At 43.1% G+C, this 21,744-nt stretch overlaps 1 protein-coding gene across 1 annotated transcript in view; it reads left to right on the forward strand.

The window, feature by feature from the left end:
- Positions 1 to 291: 291 nt before the first annotated feature.
- Positions 292 to 21,744, forward strand: part of REPS2 (RALBP1 associated Eps domain containing 2) — a gene marked incomplete at its 5' end in the record, with an annotated part of 103,679 nt that continues 82,226 nt past the window's right edge. Inside the window, one exon of the mRNA XM_055801958.1 lies at positions 292 to 645. Within this exon, the coding sequence (XP_055657933.1) occupies positions 292 to 645 (354 nt within the window). The remainder of the gene's footprint in view (positions 646 to 21,744) is intronic.

Below are 21,744 nucleotides of genomic sequence, written 5' to 3' on the forward strand. Positions count from 1 at the left end.
GCCCGCCCTGTGGCGCAGCGACGGGGCTGCCCCTGGGGCACCCACCGCCCGCGGCGGGTGGCAGCGCAGGCGGCCGGTACTTGGGATTGACCCAAAACCGACTGAAAAAAATATGTAAGAAAAGAAACAGGCGCCTGGCGAGGGCCGGGCCGGCGGCGGCGGAGCCGTGAGGGGACGCCAGCGCCACGCGGGGCCGCGGCCGGCGGGTCCCCACGCAGGGCCGCTGGCTGCGGGGCGGGGCGGAGCGGCGGGGCGAGGCGGGGCCGGGAGCGGCTCCCGGCGGCGGCGGGGGCACTGCGGGGCCGGCGCGGAGCCCTCACCGGGCGGGGGCGGGGACTCACCTTCCCCGCCGCAGCGCGGCGCCGCCTCCCGCCCGCCACACCTCCCCCCTCCGGCGGCGCGGCACCCGCTGCCCCGCCGCGCCGCTCTGCCTGCGCCGCCCCGCCATGGAGCAGGGGCCGGCGGGGGGGGGCCGCCGCCGCCGGCGGTACCGGGGGTCTGCTCCTGCCGCTGAGCGAGAGCGAGCAGCAGCGCTACTCCGAGCTCTTCTCGCGGTGCTGCCCGCCCCCCGAGGCGGCCGCCGGGGGCAGCAGCGTGGGCGAGCTGTTCCGGGCCTCCCAGCTACCCCCGGACACGCTGCACCAGGTGGGTCGCCCCGAAGTTGCGGGGACGTGGCGGGACGCGCTCCCCCGGCCCGGCGGGAGAGGGGCTGGCGCTGCCTCCGCCGGGAAGTTCGGGGCTGCGCGGCGGGCCGGTGCCCCGACGCCCTTGCCCTGCCCGCGGGGCCGGGACGAGCGGCGGCGGCTGGGGCGGGCGCGGAGCGCGGGGGAGCGGGGCAGGGCTGCCCGCCGCAGCGGCGGGGACGGCGGTGCCCGCGGCCGCTGTGTACCCGCTGGCTTTTCTTCAGGTGAGCCGCTGGTGCCGCCAGTTTTCGGCAGTCGCGATCCTTATTGCCGCCAGGTGTGTGGGTGCCGGGGGGGCGGCGTGCCGGTGCCGGTGGGCGGTGTGCCGCCGGTCCGTGCGGCGGTGGCGCGCAGCCCTGGGGCGGTGCTTGCGGGCCGGGCATGGCCCCCGCGTCCTCCGAAGGGCCCCCGCGCACCGTAAAGACAGTTGTGTTCGCAGGGCTGTAAAGGGCGTGCGATGTGTTTAGTTCCTGGCTTTGCGCTGGGTTTTTTTTTTTTTTTATTTATTTTCCAAGTGTTGTGTTAGTGAAAAAGATCTGTAGGTGGGATGGTGTTTGCAGGTCTGTTCTTGAGAACAAATACATTTAGGTGCCAGGTAAGGGGCTCTTGCACGGTCCGAGCAGGAGGGTCCCGGGAAAGGTCCCCGCAGAGCTGCCAGGTGGGACCCTCCCGTAGTTTCGAGGAAGAGCTCGGTCGGGGAGTGAGGAGGCTTGTGCCATCCGCCGCCGGCGATGGGCAGAAGGAACCCAACCGCTCCTGTGGTCTTCTCCACCTGTGGATTAGTGACTTGACCAGTGCACTGCAGTTACCCTATTTCTGTTCGGTTTATTGCCAGAAGTATTGGGCATTTCCGTTGTTTTTTTTTTTTATTATTATTATTTTTATTTACAGGAGTTCTGTTCTTCAGTAGCTTTTATTTATGAAGCAGAAAAAAAGTTATGCTGAGTTAAGCTGAAGTACAGTTGTGCCTCGGCACTGCCTGAGGGTACTGACCTCTTCCTGCGGCTTTCCTCATAGCTGTCAGGTCATCTTATAATGACTTAACACAAATTCATATTGCACGGGTGATTCTGAACAAAAGTGATGATATTTTGAGGATATTTTCTTTGCTTACTTGTGCTATTTACCAGATCTGTAAAACAGAAATGTTACCGAGCACTGTAGTTACCGCTTAATTTTGAGCCATGTTGTGGCCTTGGTCTTCCAGGTGAATTGGATGGTGAACATAGAGATTTCACATAGATCGAGCACCAAGAGTAGGCCTTTGCATTGCAAAGAGGAAGACGAAGGTGTTTTATTTCAAATAAGAAGGCACATTTAAGAAACTTTTTAAAACCCTATTAGTAAATTTATATGACTTTGATATGAGTCACTTCATTTTCCAAACTAGTACAGAAAAACCCTCTTATTTTTACTGTGCAGTTCCTTACCCTATCATTTAAATAAAATTTATTATCATATTATTTTCATAGTCTGTTTTGGGAGTCATTTTGATAGTAATTTGTGACATAAGCCTGGAAATGCTTGTGTTTTGGGTTTTTTTTTAATGTTCTTGTTTTTTACTATTAGATTATTTCCAGGTATATTTATGCTATGGAGAGTATGTTACTGGGAAACAAGCCTGTAATTGGCTTAAGGAATATTTGGATAATAAGGCCTGTGGGATCTGGAGCTGTTTCTCTTCCTCCTTCCTCCCCGGTCCCTTGTTTATATGGTATTAATTACAGTTATGCTCTGCTCCGTGGCTGGAACGCCTGTCCTTAGAATCCACTGCTGTCAGGTATTCTTACTAACATTTACCGGGACTTAAGAAAAAAATGAATTAACGTAATGTGTTTAAAAAAAAAAAAAAAGTTGGAAATGAGAATGTTTTAATAGGGAAAACCACACAACATTGTTTGAGATATTTGCTGATACTTTGTCTTTTATCGTCCTCCAAAAATGCAATCTAATAGTTTCTGTTTAAAAAACCTTATCGTTCTAACAATTATGGGAACGATGCACAGAGGTTCATGGTATATGTTTTCTGCTAGTACAGGGAACACCCATTTTAGGCAGAGGCAGCTCATTTTTTGAGTTAAGATAACATGTTTTCTTTGAAATAAATGTTGACCATGAAAGCTTTTTTTTTTTTTTAAATGCTTTTAAAAATCCCCATCTGTCACAATTAGTGCTTAGTGTGCAGGCATCCCTACTGACCAACTGAGAAATGGTCGTGCTGAGTTTTGCCGTGTCAGAAACGGGGAGAGTTGAATCGGAAACCATTTCTGGATTTCTATGAAGCAGAGCCTGCACATTCTGCAAGATTGTTAACACCATTCCCTGGCCCTTGTGTGGGCTATGACAAGGGATGGCCATGGACCATTTTGTAAGCAATGTACAGTTTACAGCATTTTATTCTCAAGGTATTCCTTGAGGAGCAGTTTTACAGATCAGTATGCTTCCAGAACTGGCATCTTGTGCCATGGCAAAGTCCTGAACCTGTGCTCTTGTCTTCAGGCATTTGTACTTGTGTAGTAAGTGGGTTAAACCTTTGAGAAAGGAGCCTTTCCTTATACAGTCTTTGGTTGGGATTTCTTGTTGATCAGGAGGATGCTCACAAGCCTCATGGGGAAATCTCCTTCCACCTTCCTTAACTCTAATGGCAGGGCATGCGATCTAGACAAAAACCATGTGGGTGCATCCCAGCTGGAGCAGTGCTGTTGAATATGTCAGTTCCTGTAGGAAAAGCAGTGATGTGCGCTCCCAAACAGCGGACAGGCAAGGGTTTTGTTTAGTTTAAATGTTAGTTGGCTTGATCCAAGAGTTTTATTTAGAAGAAAGAGGCTAGGTAACGGAGAGCAGGTAGGGAATGTGCGAGCATGTGCCAGAAGAGGAAATGCTGGAATGAGTGGAAAAAATCCAAGAGCAGCGGGTCAGTAGGAACAGATGGTGTGCACCCGAGAGTCCCAGGGCTTGCTACGAGTGAAGCGATTGAACACAGGTTCGTTACACCCAGGCTCACCAAAGCCAGCTCTTGTGCTGGGCAGTAGGGTACAGCAGAGGCTGTACCTATTTAACTTTCCTTAAAGAAGGGACTGAAGAATGAACTTGGCAAGTGATCTTAGTTCTGGAAAAATGGTTAAAGTTAGCACTGAAATGAAAAATTTCAGACACTTTACAGGATGGAGAAGGGCATGACAGGGACAGGACAGCGTGGTTTTTGCAGACTGTGTAATCATACCTCCCCCGTGTACTGAAAGTAACCGCACTATATGGCTAGTCGCAGAAAGGCAGAACCATTAAGATTTTATTTAGACTTGCGCAAAGCCTGTGGCCAATTCTTCGCCAGGGGCTTTTAAAGTAACTCTGTAAAATGTCTGTAATCTCTTGCCTGAAAGATCTGTGCTAGGACTGTTACTATTTTTTACAATATTTATGTCAAAGGAGGAAGAAGCAGACTAGTCACGTGCCATGTGGTTGTGTAGACTGTCAGAAATAGAAGAAATGTAATAGCATCAGCTGGATTTATATTTACCCGTGTTGGTCAAGTTGAAAATGGTGTTCCCTATGCTTTGGCTCATAATAAACAGAAAAAGAACTGAATTTGTGCAAAGAAAAAAGAGTGTTTTGAAGTCACTGTTGCTGAAGCAAAGGTGGTCCCACAGTGTACTTTGCTACATCAATTTTGATAACACTTCTTAAGAGGGAAGAAGGCAGGCAGAGGTATGCTAGCAGTTAGGAGGAATGAAGAAGTGACTGCATCTCGGGGCAGGAGGCATCACTGATGGCCATCAGTAGATGACAGCAACAGGTTTGTGTGCCTGCCCACAAGGGCAAACTCTGGGGTTTCTGGCCTTTTTAGAGAAATCGGTTTGGTTGTGCTCCCTCACTGTTCGGAATGTCAATACTCCATGCTAACCACTGTGCCACAAGTGTTGACGGTGGATGGGGTGCCTTGTCTCATTTTGGGCAAGCCATTTTTGACCCTGTTTTGAAGCTGGCTGCCAGCGAGTACAGCCTCCGCTCCTTGGGTCTGGGACACCAAAGTGCATTTGTTACAGGTGCCGAGTGCTGGTGGGCTGATGTCTGCATCGCTTCCAGATAAAATAGTGCTTTGTAGAGTCATTGCCCCCTGATCAGCAAAGGTGAGGTACCTGTGCTAGTTCTACTGTTTGTTGGTGTTACTGTGGTCTCTGAAGATTTTGGCCTAAGAAATTAGGGAGCAGGGTTAGACTCAAGATTTACAGTAAAATGCTTATCTCTTTTTATTAGCTTGGGACTTACTTGATTCATTCTCACTTGGTTGTCTGATGGTGTCTTTAATTCCCAGTTTTATAAACCTTAATCCTATTTGTGGACTTGCGCTGTCAGCACAGAGATCCAGTTTTCTTAAGAAAATGCAGTCTTTCCTCTGCAAATGAACACACTGCCTTATTTTGAGCTCCAAGGATGACAAGTATTAATTGTGTGATGCGGGAGTGCACAGACGCTGCATTTTTTTAGCTGGGACTCTCGTTCCAGCTCTGTGTGAGTAGGAGCACAGACCAACGATCTTGCCTTTCTTCCACAGGCTTTGTGAGTTAATCTGTATTTATCATGACTTGTCTCTATTGTTGTAACTCTACAGTTTAACTGTATTTTTGTGTTCAAAAAGCAGAAGTGTGAATAGAATAAAAAAAAAAGTTGCTAAGTCGGTCTTTCTTTGGAAAGATGCCCATGAGGGTTGGCTTTTCTGTAACGTGTTTTTTTAAATTCCATAAGCATAAATTACTACCTGCACGATAGCTGGGGTGGGATTAACTGTCTGCTTCAAACAGGCGGAAAAGAACAACAACTGTGGCAGTTAAAAAATGAGCTTTTTGAGTGAGGAAAGTCTGGACTTACTGTTACTTTAAAAAAGATAAAATTCACTCTGTTGTACCCCTTGACAGAATTTGGCATTATGCTAGTGGTGGCATTGGGATTTAACTGACTGACTAACAGCGGGTCCATCAAAAGGTGATGTAACAGAGAAGTTAACATCCTACTGACATCTTTGAGTAAGGAAGAAATAAAAGAAAAAAAAAAGAAATACAACTTTATGTAAGCGGTACAACAAGAAAAAGAAAGGAAAACTGACATTTTGATATCAGTACTTCTGTCCACAGTCCCCGAATTGTCATTGGCTTTCTAGAGTCACAAGCAAACTTGTTTTTGCATAAGTAGGAACATGCAAAATCCAGATGTAAAAACCACAGTAGCAGTATTATAACAAGGTAAAGGGTAAAACTTCACCTGGATGTATCTTGATGATATATTCCATTAAAAAAAAAATCAGGTCTTTGTACATCTTTAAACTATTGCGTATCATTTAAACTATCATTTAGTAGTCACTACCTAAAAGATCAGTAGTTTTTGAGTGCCTTGGTGTCAACATACACAGTGGAAGATACATAGAAGCTGTTCCTTCCCAAGTGTGTTTCAAATCACGCTGTAAAACCAGAGACTCCCAGACCTGCTTGGGATGGTCAGAATCAGTCTGATCAAGGCCTGCAGCTTTCAGTAATTAACCCTCATAACAACCAAGTATGAATTAATTACTTTATTTTCCAATAAAATAATGCTTTGCTGTGCCAGTGATTTAAAATAACTACAAGGATCCATTGGGATGAAAGCAGCTCTCTTTAAGAGAGGATGCTGCAGTATGAAGCAGGGATGAGATGAAGACGACTGGTGGGGTTTTTTTATATATATTTTTTTCTTTTTTAAATAAGTTGTTTTGTCACAGTACTTAGGCAAGTGCAGTGGGTTCAGCAAACAGTTGAGTATAACCTCTTTTACTTGTGCATTTATCAGTCAGTCTGTATATAAATATCGCAACAATATGATAGCAATATGCTATCAGTGTTGTGATATTTATATACAGATTGATTGATACTGTCCACAATCTGTTTTGCAAAGGAGGTGTTATATGCAGAGTTCAGTTACCTCAGTGGGTGAATCTAGCACAGACACCCCCCACAAAAAAAGTGTTGATCTAAACTCTGAAAACATGAATTTAGCTGAGCTGAAAAACTTAGCCAGGATAGATTCATGAAAGATGTAACAAGTATTTCTGTGACGAGGGATCAGGATAAATAACCTATTTAAATTTACAATATTATGAATTGAGCAATACATTTGATATAATACTTGTAAAGCAATATTCTTTGATGTATTAGCATCTAAACATGCCAGCAGTATGGTAAAATAAAACATTAATGAGCAATATGTGGTAGTTCAACTTTTGAAGGCAGTCAGACAGCTCAACATCTGAGTTAGTGGATAATTAACTAGAAGAGGGTGCTGCAGTAGAAAACCAACTGTGGAGAAATAGTAATCCCCCTCTTCCTGAACAGAGGGAATATTTTCTTTTTCAAGTGTGTTCAGGAGCGTTATTTGGTGACCACTGAATAAAATGGAGAAAATTGAGAACTCTGTTGGGAAGGGCTTCTCCCCCCCGGCTGCCCTTTGCAGTTTAGCTACAGTGATGAGGTGGAAAGATGTGGTGGGATGAGACCCGTTAGTTCTGTGATCTGGTAGGACACAGTGACCGGAAATAATCAGCTAAATAACTAACTGCAAATTATAGTTTATTTACTAAAGTGTTTAAAAGAGAAAAGGCGTTTTTGTAAACTTCCAGATGTTTGTGTACATAAGAAATGTGTGGGTTTCATTTTCTAGCCGATGGTCTGTATATTTTTAAATTAATTTGTTTTCATCAAAACTTACTTTGCATATATCACATGTACCTACACAAGTAAATCTTATTTAATATCTTAAAAAATAAGAATTTAAGATGTATCTTAAGCTATGTGCTTGTTTAAATATGTTTTAAAATATTACTTGCTGGTAAAAACAGAAATGTTACCATATTTGTTTAGAAAAAACTACAAACCCTTGTTTTGATGATGGCGAGGCAGATCTTTATCTAGAAAAATATCAAATTAGGGTCTTATCTCTTTAGACTTAAATAATGTTTTAAATAGCTTATTTCTCCCACGAACCTGCCTTGTAAACGTGAAGGTTGAGATGCTTTGTGCTGCCAGTTGCCCTAGACACCGGGTGGTACGTGTGGAGAGCAGCGCTGAAGGAGCCCTCTGTGACGAGCGTCCCCGCAGCAGGCTGTCCCTCCGTGCGGAGCACGCCTGCGCTGGGCTGGTGGGCTTGCTCCGGCTGGGACTAGGCCGGTTTGAAAGGACCCCAAGGTTGCGTGCTGCCTGTTAAATCCTCTCTTGTACCTGGATGAGTCATTCAGAGGCCTTCCTAACCAACAGGAGTTGCTGAGCGCCCCACTTACAGCAGCATGGTTGGCAGATGTCTGTAACAACAACAGAAGGTTTTGAGAAACTTCAGGTAGCCTTACAACCAAAGCACGTCTTCAGCTTTTTCTTCTGCTTCTTTATTTTTGATTGCTTTGTTTGTTTTGTTTTCTGTCCTGAGCAGTCTTCCCCCATCCAAGAAGGCTGCAAATGGTTCTTCTGTTCTCTTACCCTTGCATCTGCATAGTCCTGCAATCTCAGCGTGCACCTCGGTTGATGTTCTTCTCTGACAGGAGGTGGTGGGGAGCTACTCCTTTGAGTAGGGCCATACTTGAAACCCTGGATTCAGACCTTGTAATTACCACTGGCTTGGTAGCACTGAAAATTTAGAGTTGGCTAATGGGAAACACTTGGCTCAGTTTGAATTTAAGCTGTTTGAACGTGGCCCATGGTGTCTGCTTGCTCACTACAGTATGAGTCATGAAGCTGAATTCTACTGTCAATAGTAAATGTCTGTGCCATTACTTTATTATTGTTATTATAAATTTCAAGTCTTTTTTTGGCATGAGCCTTTCAAATCAGTTTACTTTTTTTTTTTTTTAAATCCTTTTTCTTTTTAAAGTCTTTTTCCACACCAAGAAACATTAGATCTGCTTTGGCATAGGTAACATTTCACATTTCATGCATTATTTACTTCTGGCATAATTTACACAATGATGTCCTATGGAATCCAAGATGATGGTCTTTCAGAATAAAACAATGTGTCTATAATCATTTGCAAAACTGGATGAATGCTATGGGCTGACAAACACTGTCAGAATTAATTTGTTACCAACAGTAACAGCAGTGGAGCAGTAAAAGGTGAAGTACTGGGAGGTTTCAAATGCCAGAAATGAAAATAAATGGAGAGGGTGGAAAAATGAACCCAGTGTGATATATGTATTTATTTAATTTTATATTTTTACTTTCCTTCCTCCTCTGAATAATTGCTGCTTTTATAAGAACATCTTTGTTTTAATAGCCGTAGGCTACTTTTAGTATGTACAGACAGAAATGCAAATACAAGTCGTGATATAAAATGTGCTATAAAATGCTGGCATACTGTGCATGGGCACTGGAGATGATGTTGTCTTTGACTGTCTGATGTTGCTGTTTTGAAGTCCTGTGTTCTTTAGCTGAATTGAGGATGAATGCTTGGTTTAGATGCAAACAAGTAGGTTATCACTGACTGAATGACGCATTTCAACACATAAGGTGCAAGCATAATTTTAGGGTTTTGTTTAGTGATGTGGAAGAGAAAATTTTAAGCTGCTTTTCTAAGTGATGTGTTGATTCAAACTAGAGGTAAATGGAGTGTAAGATCAGGGAAGGGCAGGTCCTTTACACACAGCATACACAGTGGTCTTTTGATAGCTCTTCAGTCTTAAAAATAATTCATAACTCAAGAAGGATTTTAATTTGTGATACTGATTAAGATAACTGCACGATTGTAGAAGATAATGTTTTGAGTGTTTTCTGCGTTGCCTTTAAAAGTACCTGCTGTAGTTGTGAGTGCTAGGGAAATGAACTTAGGAAATGTGTGAAATGTGATAAAATAGGATGGGTATAGTGAGCATCAACTTTTTTTACGGGGTAGCTAGTCTAGAAAATCACAGCACAGTAACTACTGAAGAAAGAAGCTCATTTTAGAAAAAAATTCCTTTGAAATGAGGAATAATTCTGTAAGAGATTTCTGTTTGTGGCAAAAACACATCTTGTGTCACAGTCTCTGTTTTCTTCTGTTTTTAGTAGGGTCTCAGTTTGTCTGCAAAGTGGAACAATGTCCAGAATTACATTTTTATGGGAAATAACCAGAAGTACTTCTGGTCTTCTAAGGCAAAGTTAACTGTCAGAAATGTTCACCAGAGAAATTGCTTTGAAAATGTTTCAAAACCTATCATTTATTGAGCTACATCAAAACACTTCTTCTTTTGATCTGTTTAGGTGTTAAAGCACTATGGCATCTTAAATGAATTTTGGGAAAGAGGTTGTTGGTGTACACCATCCCTTGTTCCTTTCTGTTCATTAGACTAATTCTGCTGTTACGCAGTGATGGTGGCCAGGCAGCTTGTTCAGGAGGGAGGCTGTGGTGCCTCAGAAATGTCATCTGCTGAGGAAATGCAGGGGTGTGAAACATCAAAACCACAACTTCCACAAAACTCTGTGGTACCTTTGTATTAAGGCACCCTGGAACAAAATACTCAGTTTCCTGGCAGAAATTTGAAAGGCTCGTTGGAATATGAATGTTTGTGTTTTTTCAGGAAAAAACCTCAAGGTTTTGCACTATTTTCAGTTAGTCTAGTTCAGGATGACTAGATCTGGTGGCTGCCAGCTAGCTGGGGAGGATTTGTCAGGGCTTCCGTGTGTGGTGTTTGTCACTTCTTGGGTACTAACTGGTGAGTTTTACTAGCTTGAAGCACTTTTTGCCACTGCTTTCAGAATGAGGACTGGGAGACACCAAGGGTCAGATCTGCCATGCAGAGCTGTCCATAATTGATTCTCATTCTGAGAAGTGAGCAGCAGATGTTTAAATTTCTGAAGAATGAGTTTTTCTATCATTGTTGGAAGTTATGGAAGACCTAGGTAATTGTGGCTGCTAGAAATGTTCTCCTGTTTAGCTATGTGGACATATCCCCTATGTCCTGCCTGTCTATTCTTCTCTTCCATAAACTCTGAATTCAGTATTAATGGTAAAAAGAGGTCCTGAAAATTTTCCTTTGGACCCAAACCACAGTAATTCCCTTCTTACACAGAGTAAGAGGAAGAAACTGAATACAAGGCCGTTCCAAAGTGCTGGTACGGTTCTGTAGGTCGTTGTGGGCTAACTTCAAGGTCACTGGCTGGGTTCCTTTCTTGGGTTTGGTAGCTGCAACATTTGTGCCTCCCAGCAGCTTTTTGTGCTTCTGGTACTTACATGGGTTCCTTTATGGTTCTAATAGGAAGCATAAAGAACAGATAGGCTAAAACTGTTCTCCTATTACGAGAACGTAAGACAAGTAGAGACCTTACCAGAGGATGAGGGAGCTGGGAGGTAGCAGAAGCAGGACAGCAGTGACTCTCATTACAAGCAGTGGTTGCGAAAGAGGTTGGAGAAGCTTGAAAGAGTCAGCCAGGTGGTCAGTGTGTGTATTGGAGGATGTCTGGTTTGGGAGAAGATCAGAAGGCAAAAATAAATAAATCCCAATTATGTCATTAACTGCTGTTCTCTGTTGTTGAATAATAAAAGACAGGAACCAGGAAGCTGCTTGTTTCTGTTTTTTATTATTGCTCTAGATACCATAGTGTTTAGCAGGTTATAGATACAAATGTCTGCTGCACATAGAAGGTGAAACAGGCTAGAACCTGGTAACCTTTAAAAAAAGGGATAGTGTAAGGTTTAAAGTTAGGCTGATGTCTGATGCTTCCTACAGAGTCCTTGAATAGTTTCAATGAAAAGCCTGTCAATAGCAAAAAAAACCCCAAACAAACAACCCAAAACAAACCACCCTGAAAATGTCCCCAAAATAAAACACACAAAAAAATACTACAGAGCAAAGATCGTAACTGGTTTTTATGTTGAGTTTTGCATGAGATGCCACCAAAGTTGGAAATGAGGAGAGCCTCAGCGCTCTTTTTTCTGCACCTGGTGTGTGATGGAGGTGTACCACTGTAGCATAGTATGCTTGGGGGTTTTTGCACTTACGTTGTAATCTACTGCTACCCTCACTTAACTGTGGGCTTTTTTAAAAACATCATTAAAATATTATTCTGGGGATACAGTATACTTATAATACAGCTGTGAAGTGGTGCCTGTCAAAACATGTTTTGGGTGTTGTGAGAGGAAGGAACCAGGATGGGGAGCCTGGGGGTGATGGTGTTACTGCACCTGGTACCTCACAGCATGACAGGTCCAGGGTTCACTGGCCAGAGCAAATACTGTTTCAGGAAAAGAATGAGCAGTACTGGGCAGTGCTGAGGTCAGCAGGAAAATAATTCTTAATGTTATTTACACTGAGTTATCTGTCCCTTATTTTTTCTCTCTCTCCCCCTGCTGTCATGTTTCTCTCCCCCCCGCCCCCCCCCCCCCCCGCTATATTGTAGTAATTATATCTTATTTGATCTAACCTAAATCAGGACTGTCCTTGAGGAGGATATTCTCCAAAGGAATATTTTTCCTTAGGAAATACTCATTAGCTGTTTTTAGACTGTGTTGTTTACCATGCATATATTTGATGTCAGGGAAGTGTGCAAGAGGTAGGAGCTTTAAGTTAAGTCTAACAAGGAGCTTCATTTTAGTGTAACTGCTGAATTTAAGCCGTGCAACAGAACAGGGCACTCTGGAACTGGAGTGAAGGCCCTCTGTTCAGATCCTGAAGGACAGATCTTAAAGTAAATATGTCTGAATAGGGAAAACATCCAAAAGGGCAAAAGTAGAGGGTAAGTTTGTGAATCTTTTATTCTCACTATATAGCTTAAATTATTTGGCAATATCGAAATGCAGATACTAGTAACAACCGAATTAATACTTAGACACTTGGGTTGTCCTTCTAGTAACTTGTTCATTCAGGGTAAGTTAAATTTCAAAATAGGAGTGTTAGGTGACATTTTGATAAAGGGGAGCAATGTGTTGAGGGCTGTAGATGTGCAGTCCATTTAAGAAGTGGATGACTAGTGGTATCTACTTGTCCATGTTCCCGATTCCCTTCCGTGTGGAGAATTCTGGTAACTTATAGTGCCTTAGATAGTTGCAGAACTATCCTATGGTCAAACTGGCATTTACTCAGAACAGCATTTCTACAGCATCCACAGCAGTCTATGTGACTCTAGAGAGCACAGAGAAGAGCTTGGTTTGTTTGGAGCAGTGAAATTATTTGCGCAAACTCCAAATACTTGAAATTTTGCTTTGCTTCCTGATGGCTATTGTAAGACAATACATTTTGCAAGCAACCTTGTACAGCAATTTTCATTTGTAGAAGAGCATTAAGCCATTTCGAAACCAATTTGTCATTGCTGTAAGATGGCCAGCGCTATATTTTGTAATTGAAAGAAGTGTACTGGCATTGTGTAGTTCCAAGCAAAGGTGGGTTTGAACTGTAAGCTAATACACGTCGTCGCGACAAACTACTTCCCCAACTTAATGCTTAAGATTTTTTAACCTAAAATAACTTTTCAGTCCTGGGAAATACAAAATGTTTGTTTTGGTTTACTGCTGATGTTTCAATTCTGTTAGAAGTTTGCGTGCCATGCTTTTGGTACCTTGTTATGATATGCTTGCTCTCTGTTGCATTAGCCTTTCCATGGGTCTGGGAGAACCGCTGCAAGTGTAATGCCAGAAGTACTCATTTGCAATAGAAATGCTCAGTTTACCCCTCCATGGCAGCAGTAGCTCATTTATGATTAAGGTTGCAAGCAGAATATTAAAGCTAGTTACACCTTTGTGTGAACACTCGTCAGTCTTATTAACCATTAAGCAGTCAAATGGCTGAGGACACTTGTGAGTTTCTGCATGTGTAATGTACGCTGCAGGAAGGCATCCTCCCTCTGGTTCCCCATTAGGGGCTTGCTTGACATACCACTCTGCTCTTTATGCAGTGCAAGGTTTTGTCTCCTGCTGGGAGTCACCTACCAACTAATGATCTTTTTGTTATCGTTCTATGGCTAACCACAAGTTCATGTTCCTGAAAGGTCTTGCCATTTCCTACATAACTGTGTTGTTTCAGCACACAAATGAGATGGTCTCCTTTACTACTGCTTATTCCACTTTGTCGTTCTTAATGTAATCTAAACTTTGCCAGTTTTCCATGTCATGGGTTGGCGTTTTTTTTGGCCTGGTTTTCGAAAGAAATGAGGCTTGTGCAATGATGCTGTTAATTCAGCTGGGTAATAAGTTCTGAATTTAACTACTGAAATAAAATTTCAAGAAAATTGAGAGACTTTGAAGAGTTCCTAAGAGTTATCTGAAGGACCTAAGTCATGGGGTAAAAGAAAACCCTATTAATTTTCCTGCTGAGAGAAAGGTCCCTAAGTGAATTCAGCCCATGTTAAAAATGACAAAATCCATAGAGGAATGTCACCTTAAGGCAAGTGTCCAGAGAAAATTGGGATTTGTCGGTTTTGCTGCTCAGAGGCAACTTCTTAGAAGCAATGTGAGCTGCCCAGGGAAGTGGTTGAGTCACTATCCCTGGAGGTATTTAAAAGATGTGTATATGCCTTGCTCAGGGACATGATTTAGTGGTGGACTTGGCAATGCCCAGTTAACAGCTGGACTCAGTGATCTTAAAGGTCTTTTCTAACCAAAACGATTCTATGGTTCCAAATAGTGGTGTGGGCATGAGATACAAGATGGCTGCACAATAGTATTTTAAATATTACTGTGACAGTAAGCAGAGAGGAGCAAAAAGAGAGAGTGAGTTTCTCCGTATCTGCTCAGTGTCACTATTTTTGTGCTCCTCTTTGCCCCCCCATCTTCCCCCTGCTCTCTTCCCACGCGGCTCCACCTGCGTTGCTCTTTGTTCCCCTTGTTTCCAGCTGGCAACTTCCACCAGCCAAGACAGCTGCTGGTTCAGCACTTCTCTGCATCTGCCAGGAAATAAATAAATAGTGGGAAGAGAAACGGAAGGGATGTGTTCTTGCTCTTTTTGTGAGCTCTACTTGAGACTTTTTTTTTTAATTGTACATCTTGCAGAAAATGTATTGCTGTGAGAAAATTTCCTTGAAACTAGAGCTGAATCCTGTTGCTTCCTTGGTTTCCTTAGTTTTCTGGCATTAAGAAAAATGCAAGTGCTTCAATATTGATGCATTGGAGATGGATTCTCATTTATATGGCTAGTAAATATGCCGTTGCCATTGAGAGGTTTAATGTAGTCTCTTAAGGGTTTGCTAGGCATTTTGTTTGCATGTACTCCTTGCGCATGCAGTGCTTTGCAAGGTGGCCTGTACCTGCACACCTGCAGGTAGCTGCAGCCCAAATTTGATTGCTGCAATGCTTTGGGGGCTGCCTGTGTCTGTCCAATAAATTCCCTCTAACTCCCCGGGAAGCTGAAGACAATGTGCCAGCACTGTTTTTGCTCCTTTTGTGCCAGTACTTTCTCCTACTGTTTCCAACCTTTGTGACTGGTGTCTGCCTGGGAGCTGGATAGAACATGCCTGTTCCTTTTTTTTCTCTTTTCTTACATTGTACTTAGGCTTAGGTTCCTGGTGACCCCCAGTGATGTCTCGTGTTGGGGATTCAGATGAATAGATGAGTTATACATGGCATAACAAGCAGGTGAGCTCCTCACGTACAATGTGCCAGCTCAGCATGTTGTAGTTGATAGCTGCTTCTAAATTAAATACCCAACTTCATTGCTCATTGTGAAAGGAAGCATTAATTTCTTCAGCCATGTCTAACAAGTCTAGATCATTAGGAGTGCTTTCTCTTCAGGCAGTTTCACTGCTGGTGGTGCAGGAGCTGCCCTCATTGCGCTGGCGTGCAGGAGGTTCTCCTGCCTGCCTGATTCTCCTTTACAGCAAGGTTATGTCTTAACACAAATTATTTTTCTTGCCGTGGATATATTTCATTAATTATCTCCATATCTTTTTCATTCTTAAATAAAGAGGGTCATGTAACCTTTTGAAAGTGTTTACAGGTTTCTATGAATATTTATCTTTACAAAATTCAGTGGTCTTTATTATGAGAAAAAATGAATAATACAGTTTCCTTATTTCTTACTATGTCTCTGCTGTCTGTTTTGCTCAGTTTGGAAGGAAAATGTGCCCTATTTTCAAACTTTCATTAGAGAAATGTTTAAGTGTAAACATTGCAAGGAAAGACCTTCTTGTACAAAAACTGTGCAGCTATTTACAGTGGAATTTAAAAATAACAAACACCACCATTCATCTCATTGCAGAAGTCTTTCTGCTGATATTAAATCTTGGAAAAAATTATGTAATGTTATCTAATCATGAGTCAAACTTTGCTTGACCATGTACCTTTTGACTTTGTAAATGTGTTTGGGGGCTTAAGCTACACAAAATGTGACACTGTTTGTTTGAAAGACAATTTGAAATGCAAAATAATTTCACAGGATGTGAAATCCTGTGTACTTGTGTTAAACAGTCTTGCCCGGTCTAGAGAGAGCTTCATGCATGTTATGAAAACACTAGGGCAGAGCTTCTGCTGAGAAGCAGGACACAAGCAATAGGCCATACATACCTTCATCCCTGTAGCCCTGGTCAGCTAGGTCTGGACATTTCTGTGCTCTTTGCTTTGCTACTGATTCCGCTGCTTGCAGAGCACGAAACTGGTGGGGAGGAGCACCAGTCTGGAGTGATCATGGACCCCTTTAATATCCAAAAGGAACACAGTTTGATCATCGTCAAGAGAGGCTGCACAGTGAAATGGGACATTGTTATTTTTACTCTACAAGGAGTGGTAGGGAATAAAAGAAAGGATAATCAGCAAAGCAGGTAAGCATGTCTGAGATTTTTGTATCTATTGGGTGCCACTCAAAATTAATGATGTTTCTGTAGTTTTCCCATGAAACGGCAACCGAGGTATGGACCAGTGGACACGGTCTTGTCTTAGGGTAGTTAAGACCCTTGTCCTAAGAGCTGCCTGAGTGCTGCCGTCCCTGCCTCACTCCTGGCCTTGCACACTGCCTTTTTCATAAAAAAAAAAAAAAAAAAAAAAAAAAGCAAGTGGCAGCGTGAGCACTGCGTAGCACTTTTCATGGTCCACTGGTAGCATAAACATTAACTGGTTCAGAAAAAACCCATGCCCTGACTAGCTACCTGGTAGCTGAGTCAGCATGGAGAAGTGATTGAGCCACGTCAGCAGTACTGGTAGGACCCGTTAAAATCAGAGGCTGAGAAATGCATTTCACTGACACCTCTGCCCTTCTTTTAAACCAAATGGACAACAAAGCTAATGGGCTATGAAAAGTATTGGGGAGAGGGTTTGGTGTGGTGTGATCACATCAGCCTCATCTTTATAGGAGGCTGGATTGTTTACAGGCATGGAAAGGACCTTGGACCATCCGTAGATACCATGTCCTGGCTACAGCAAAATCCCATTTTTATGGTATTGGGCAATTTGTTAATCCCTGGTGGTAACTCTGTAACTTCTATAGGCAACATACTCCAGTGCTGCCTTATCTTTAGATTTAAGAAAGTTGCTTTTAAGCCTTAGGTTGTTTACAGCCTGTCTACAAGGGATAGGACTGGGAGAAGATCAGGTTCAAGACCATCTAAGGAACCTGAAGGTGCACAAGTCCATGGGACCTGATGAGATGCATCTGCAGGTCCTGAGGGAAATGGCAGATGAAGTGGCTAAGCCATTATCCATCGTATTTGAGAAGTTGTGGCAGCCCTGGAAGGAGGAAACATAGCCCCATTTGTGAAAAGGGTAATAAGGAAAACCTGGGTAACTGCAGGCAAATCAGTCTCACCTCTGTGTCCAGCAAGATCATGGAGCAGAACCTGTGCTAAGGCCCATGGAAAATAAGGAGGTGATACTGGTGACAGCCAGCATGGCTTCATTAAGGGCAAATCGTGCCTCACAAATTTGGTGGCCTTCTACAACTGAGTTGCAGCGTTGGTGATTAAGGGAAGAGCATCATCTACCTGGACTTGTGCAAAGCATTTAACACTGCCCTGCACAACATCCTTGTCTCTGGAGAGACATGGATTTGATGGATGGACCGCTTCATGGATAAGGAATTGGCTGGATGGTCACACTCAAAGAGTTGCCGTCGATGGCTCAATGTCAAAGTGGAGGCGGGTGATGAGTGGCGTTCCTCGGGGATCCGTGTTGGGACCGGCACTGTTTAACGTCTTTGTCAGTGACACAGACAGCGGGATCGAGTGCACCTCAGCACGTCTGCCAGCGACACCAAGCTGTGTGGTGTGGTGTGGTCAACACGCTGGAGGGAAGGGATGCCATCCAGAGGAACCCTGACAGGCTTGAAAGGTGGTGCCATGCAGACCTCATGAAGTTCAACAAGTGCAAGGTCCTGCACGAGGGTCGGGGCCATCCCAAGCACAAATACAGGCTGGGTGCAGAGCGGATTGAGAGCAGCCCTGAGAAGAAAGACCTGCGGGTGCTGGCAAACAAAAAGCTCAGCACAGCCCAACAATGTGCGCCTGCAGCCCAGAAAGCCAACCGCATCTTGGTCTGCACCAAAGGAAGCCTGACCAGCAGGTCAAGGGAGGAGGTTCTCCCCCTCTACTCCACTCTGGCGAGACCCAACCTGGAGCACTGCGTTCAGCTCTGGAGCTCCCAACATACAGAGGACATGGACCTGTTGGAGTGAGTTCAGAGGAGGGCCACGAAGATGATCAGAGGGCTGGAGCACGTCTGCTATGAAGACAGGCTGAGAGAGCTGGGCTTGTTCAGCCTGGAGAAGACAAGGCTCTGGGGAGTCCTTCTAGCAGCTTTCCAGGACCTGAGGGGTGCCTACGAGAAAGCTGGAGAGAGACTTTTTACGAGGGCATATAGCAACAGGACAAGAGGGAAGGGCTTTAAGCTGAAAGAGGATGGATTTAGATTGGTTTTAAGAAGAAATTATTTCCTGCGAGAGTAGCAAGACACTGGAACAGGCTGCCCAGAGGACCTGTGGATGCTTCCTCCCTGGAAGTGTTCAGGCAGGGCCAGGCTGGATGGGGCTTTGAGCAGCCTGGTCTAGTGGAAGGTGTCCCTGCCCATGGCCAGGGGGCTTGAAAAGAGATGATCCCTTCCAACCCAAACTATTCTATGATAGGAAGAACAGGTTATTCCTCTCCCTTTTCAAGCCAGCTGTTACTGTACCTGCTTTTAGTGTAACGTTGCAAACGCCTTTACATGTTCGGGCATTGTTGCAGTGAGTCTTGGAAAAATGAAACAAAATTGTTCTTACCCTGAGGTAGCATTTGCTTGTAAGATAGGTAGCGGTACAAACAGTTGTACCAGACATAACAATAAAAGCCATATGTGCTGATTCTTAAGGGGGAATTTCACTGTGGCTTTCCTTTGGGTTCTGAGCAGGGACTTCTGTGTGCATGAGGCATGCTGGTATGTTTTTGAACTGGGAAACTGTGGTGCCAGGAGAAGTCTTCCTTATGGACCGGTCACGGGCCTGGGTGGTGCCACTGACCAGAACCCCCAATACCAAAACGCTCTGACCAGCTGCAGGATCTTTACCGTCCATCAGTGGATTGTGTCCAGGGTCGTTGCTTGCCCTGAGACCCCTTTGTCCCAGTGGGCTAATCCGTAAACAATTAATGAAGATTTTGTTGTTCATAAAGACGTCGTCATTTCCACCAAGGCAGGCTGAAAGTTATAGTTCCTATAGATGTGTTGAAATGGTGGAGTGCATTGCATGGTGTGTTTGCCCGTGGTTTTTCTTTTTGCCTTTCCTTTAAATTTTAGTTTTAAAAACATGGTTCCTACTGCTAGTGGCTTCCTCTTTTAGTCACGTATGCACTTTGCCCCTGAAACCAGCCTTGGCTGTGGACCAAAGAAGGCCTCTTACCAGAGGCCAGTTTTCAAAGGACCATCATTGGAAATATTGGTACCACTCTGTAAAAATACAAACCCAACTAAAATAAAAACTAACCCCACCACCAAAAAAAAATAAAGGCACTACCCCCTGCAAATGTAGCTCCTTTCCAAGGGAATGAATTCACAGTACACACCTTGTTGAGTAGGAAATGTTTCTTATTCATTCCTTGAAAAATGAGCCATATATGAAGCTCACGGGGGCAAGATGAGTTGGATGGTTGCCATCTTATATGTCTGTCAAGACTCTTAGAAGATCGGCAACTGCCATGAAAAGAATTTAATTACAGAACACTTAGTAAGGAGACTTAGAAAAAATGTTAAACTCTTGAATTGTTTGTTTTGTTACCTTCCATTCTGCTCGTCTGGGACTTCTCAAAGTTTTATTCAATGCCAGCTTACTCAGTGTGTTGGGTTTTTATATGCTGCGCTCTCATCTGTGGGCTGCGTTGTAGGTTTGGACCTAAATGGACTGTAAATATCTTGTGCAGGAATCCAAGTAAAATCCTTTCCAAAGTTTTTGTAGAAAATCAATTTCCTGTGGGTAGTGTCAAGATTTTTAAGGTTAATACTCCGTGGAAATGCTGCCAGCTTTTTTAGCAAGCTGGAAAAAATAAATAAATCTCTATTCTTATGCAGCTCAAATTAAACTTGTACTCTTGATGTGCAATAAGTACAATTATAGATGTCATTAAAATTTCTTATTATAAAGGGATAACAGGTTTTGTATTCTTTCAGTTTGAATTAATTCCTTTTGATATTGGAGTATGGCCCAAAGATTTTCTGTGTTATAAGAATTACTATTATGAAAGCAGTTCTGAGGGACTTAAAAACAGGGAGAGCCAAGGGTATGGAGCCCAAACATTGTGACATTAAAAAGAAAGGTACAGAATACAAATATATTCCATTATGAACTGTAGTTTATTGGATCATTTTTGCATGACTTGTGAAAAAAATGCAGAAAAATTGCAACAATTGCAAATGTTCCATTAAACAGCAAAATCATGCAAAATACCACAGAAATAATATGAACAACTTGGGAACAACATTTAAAACATTATTTTTGAAAAAATTACTCTGCTTAAAAAAAAGCCATGACCTTTTAGAAAATTACTTGTTTACGTGTACCTTTCATTCTTCCAGATTCAGAAATATGAAAAACATTTGCAATTGTTGCAATTTTTCTGTGATTGTTTGCATAGGAAGATACAAAAAAACAGTGAATTTATATATTTCTCACTGTTAATTTGTCATCTTTTTCTCCCAAATAATGCTATCATTTTTCAGAATTAAAATCATCCTGGTTTTGTATGTACCTCAAGATTGCCTGAATCTGCAGGCATACAGTTCTTTAAAGCTGTATTTTTTACTCAGTAGTAAATGCCTTCTTTATGCTAGTGAAGTACATACGGTGCAGGGGTTCAGAATCGTGACACCAATCCCAAACACGGTTTTGAAACCGTAGTAAGTTTATGCAGTGTATCTGCCATACATGTTGAGAAGAGGCTTCTTCTCCCTCCCCCGAAATTGTAAGATTTTGTACTCACCAGAAACTCTCCAGAGAATTAGGAACTTTACATTTTTAAATTGTGTAACACACAGTGCTGTATTTAATTTTCTTGTTACTAGTTAGAGTGGGCAAGTTGTTTTAATTCAGAACTAGCATTGTAGCATAGAGTATTTGAAAAATCATTTCACCTTGATGTAGCATTTTCTAGAAAATCTCAGAGCCTTTCAGATACACAGTGTTACGAAATACATACAGACTGGTTTGTTTTCAAAAGAAAAAGTACTTGTGGGTAAAAGTGTTGAGCTTCTGCTTGAACACTTGTTTTCTGGAGGCTGAAAGTGCTTTGTACGTGTGTTACAGAACCATTTTATTAGACAGTGTGGTAAAGAGTTGAAGGGCAGAACTCCCATTGATACTTAGCAGTGAGCCCACAGCTGTGGTGAGAAGCAGGTCGCTGATGGAGGTACTCTTTTGGTTACTTGGTGGGTGGGTCATACAGGAGAGCAGATATAAAACTGGCATTTCTTCCCTGCCTCTACGCAAGCCCCAGCAACTTGTAAAACAAACAAAAAAAAGCAGTATCTTAGCTCCGCTCTTCTTCCCTCCCCTTAGCCTACCCCCAAATCCAGTGAAGAAATGCAGTCTAAATTTATTTTGAATATTCACGCGTGTGGAATAAAGCACTCCTGCTTTTTGACTGAAGACCTAGTTTCATTAGCAAAATAAAACTCAGCCACAGTCAAAAGACTTCAAATG

The sequence above is a fragment of the Falco peregrinus genome, chromosome 4, assembly GCF_023634155.1.
Source record: "Falco peregrinus isolate bFalPer1 chromosome 4, bFalPer1.pri, whole genome shotgun sequence".
NCBI lineage: Eukaryota > Metazoa > Chordata > Aves > Falconiformes > Falconidae > Falco > Falco peregrinus.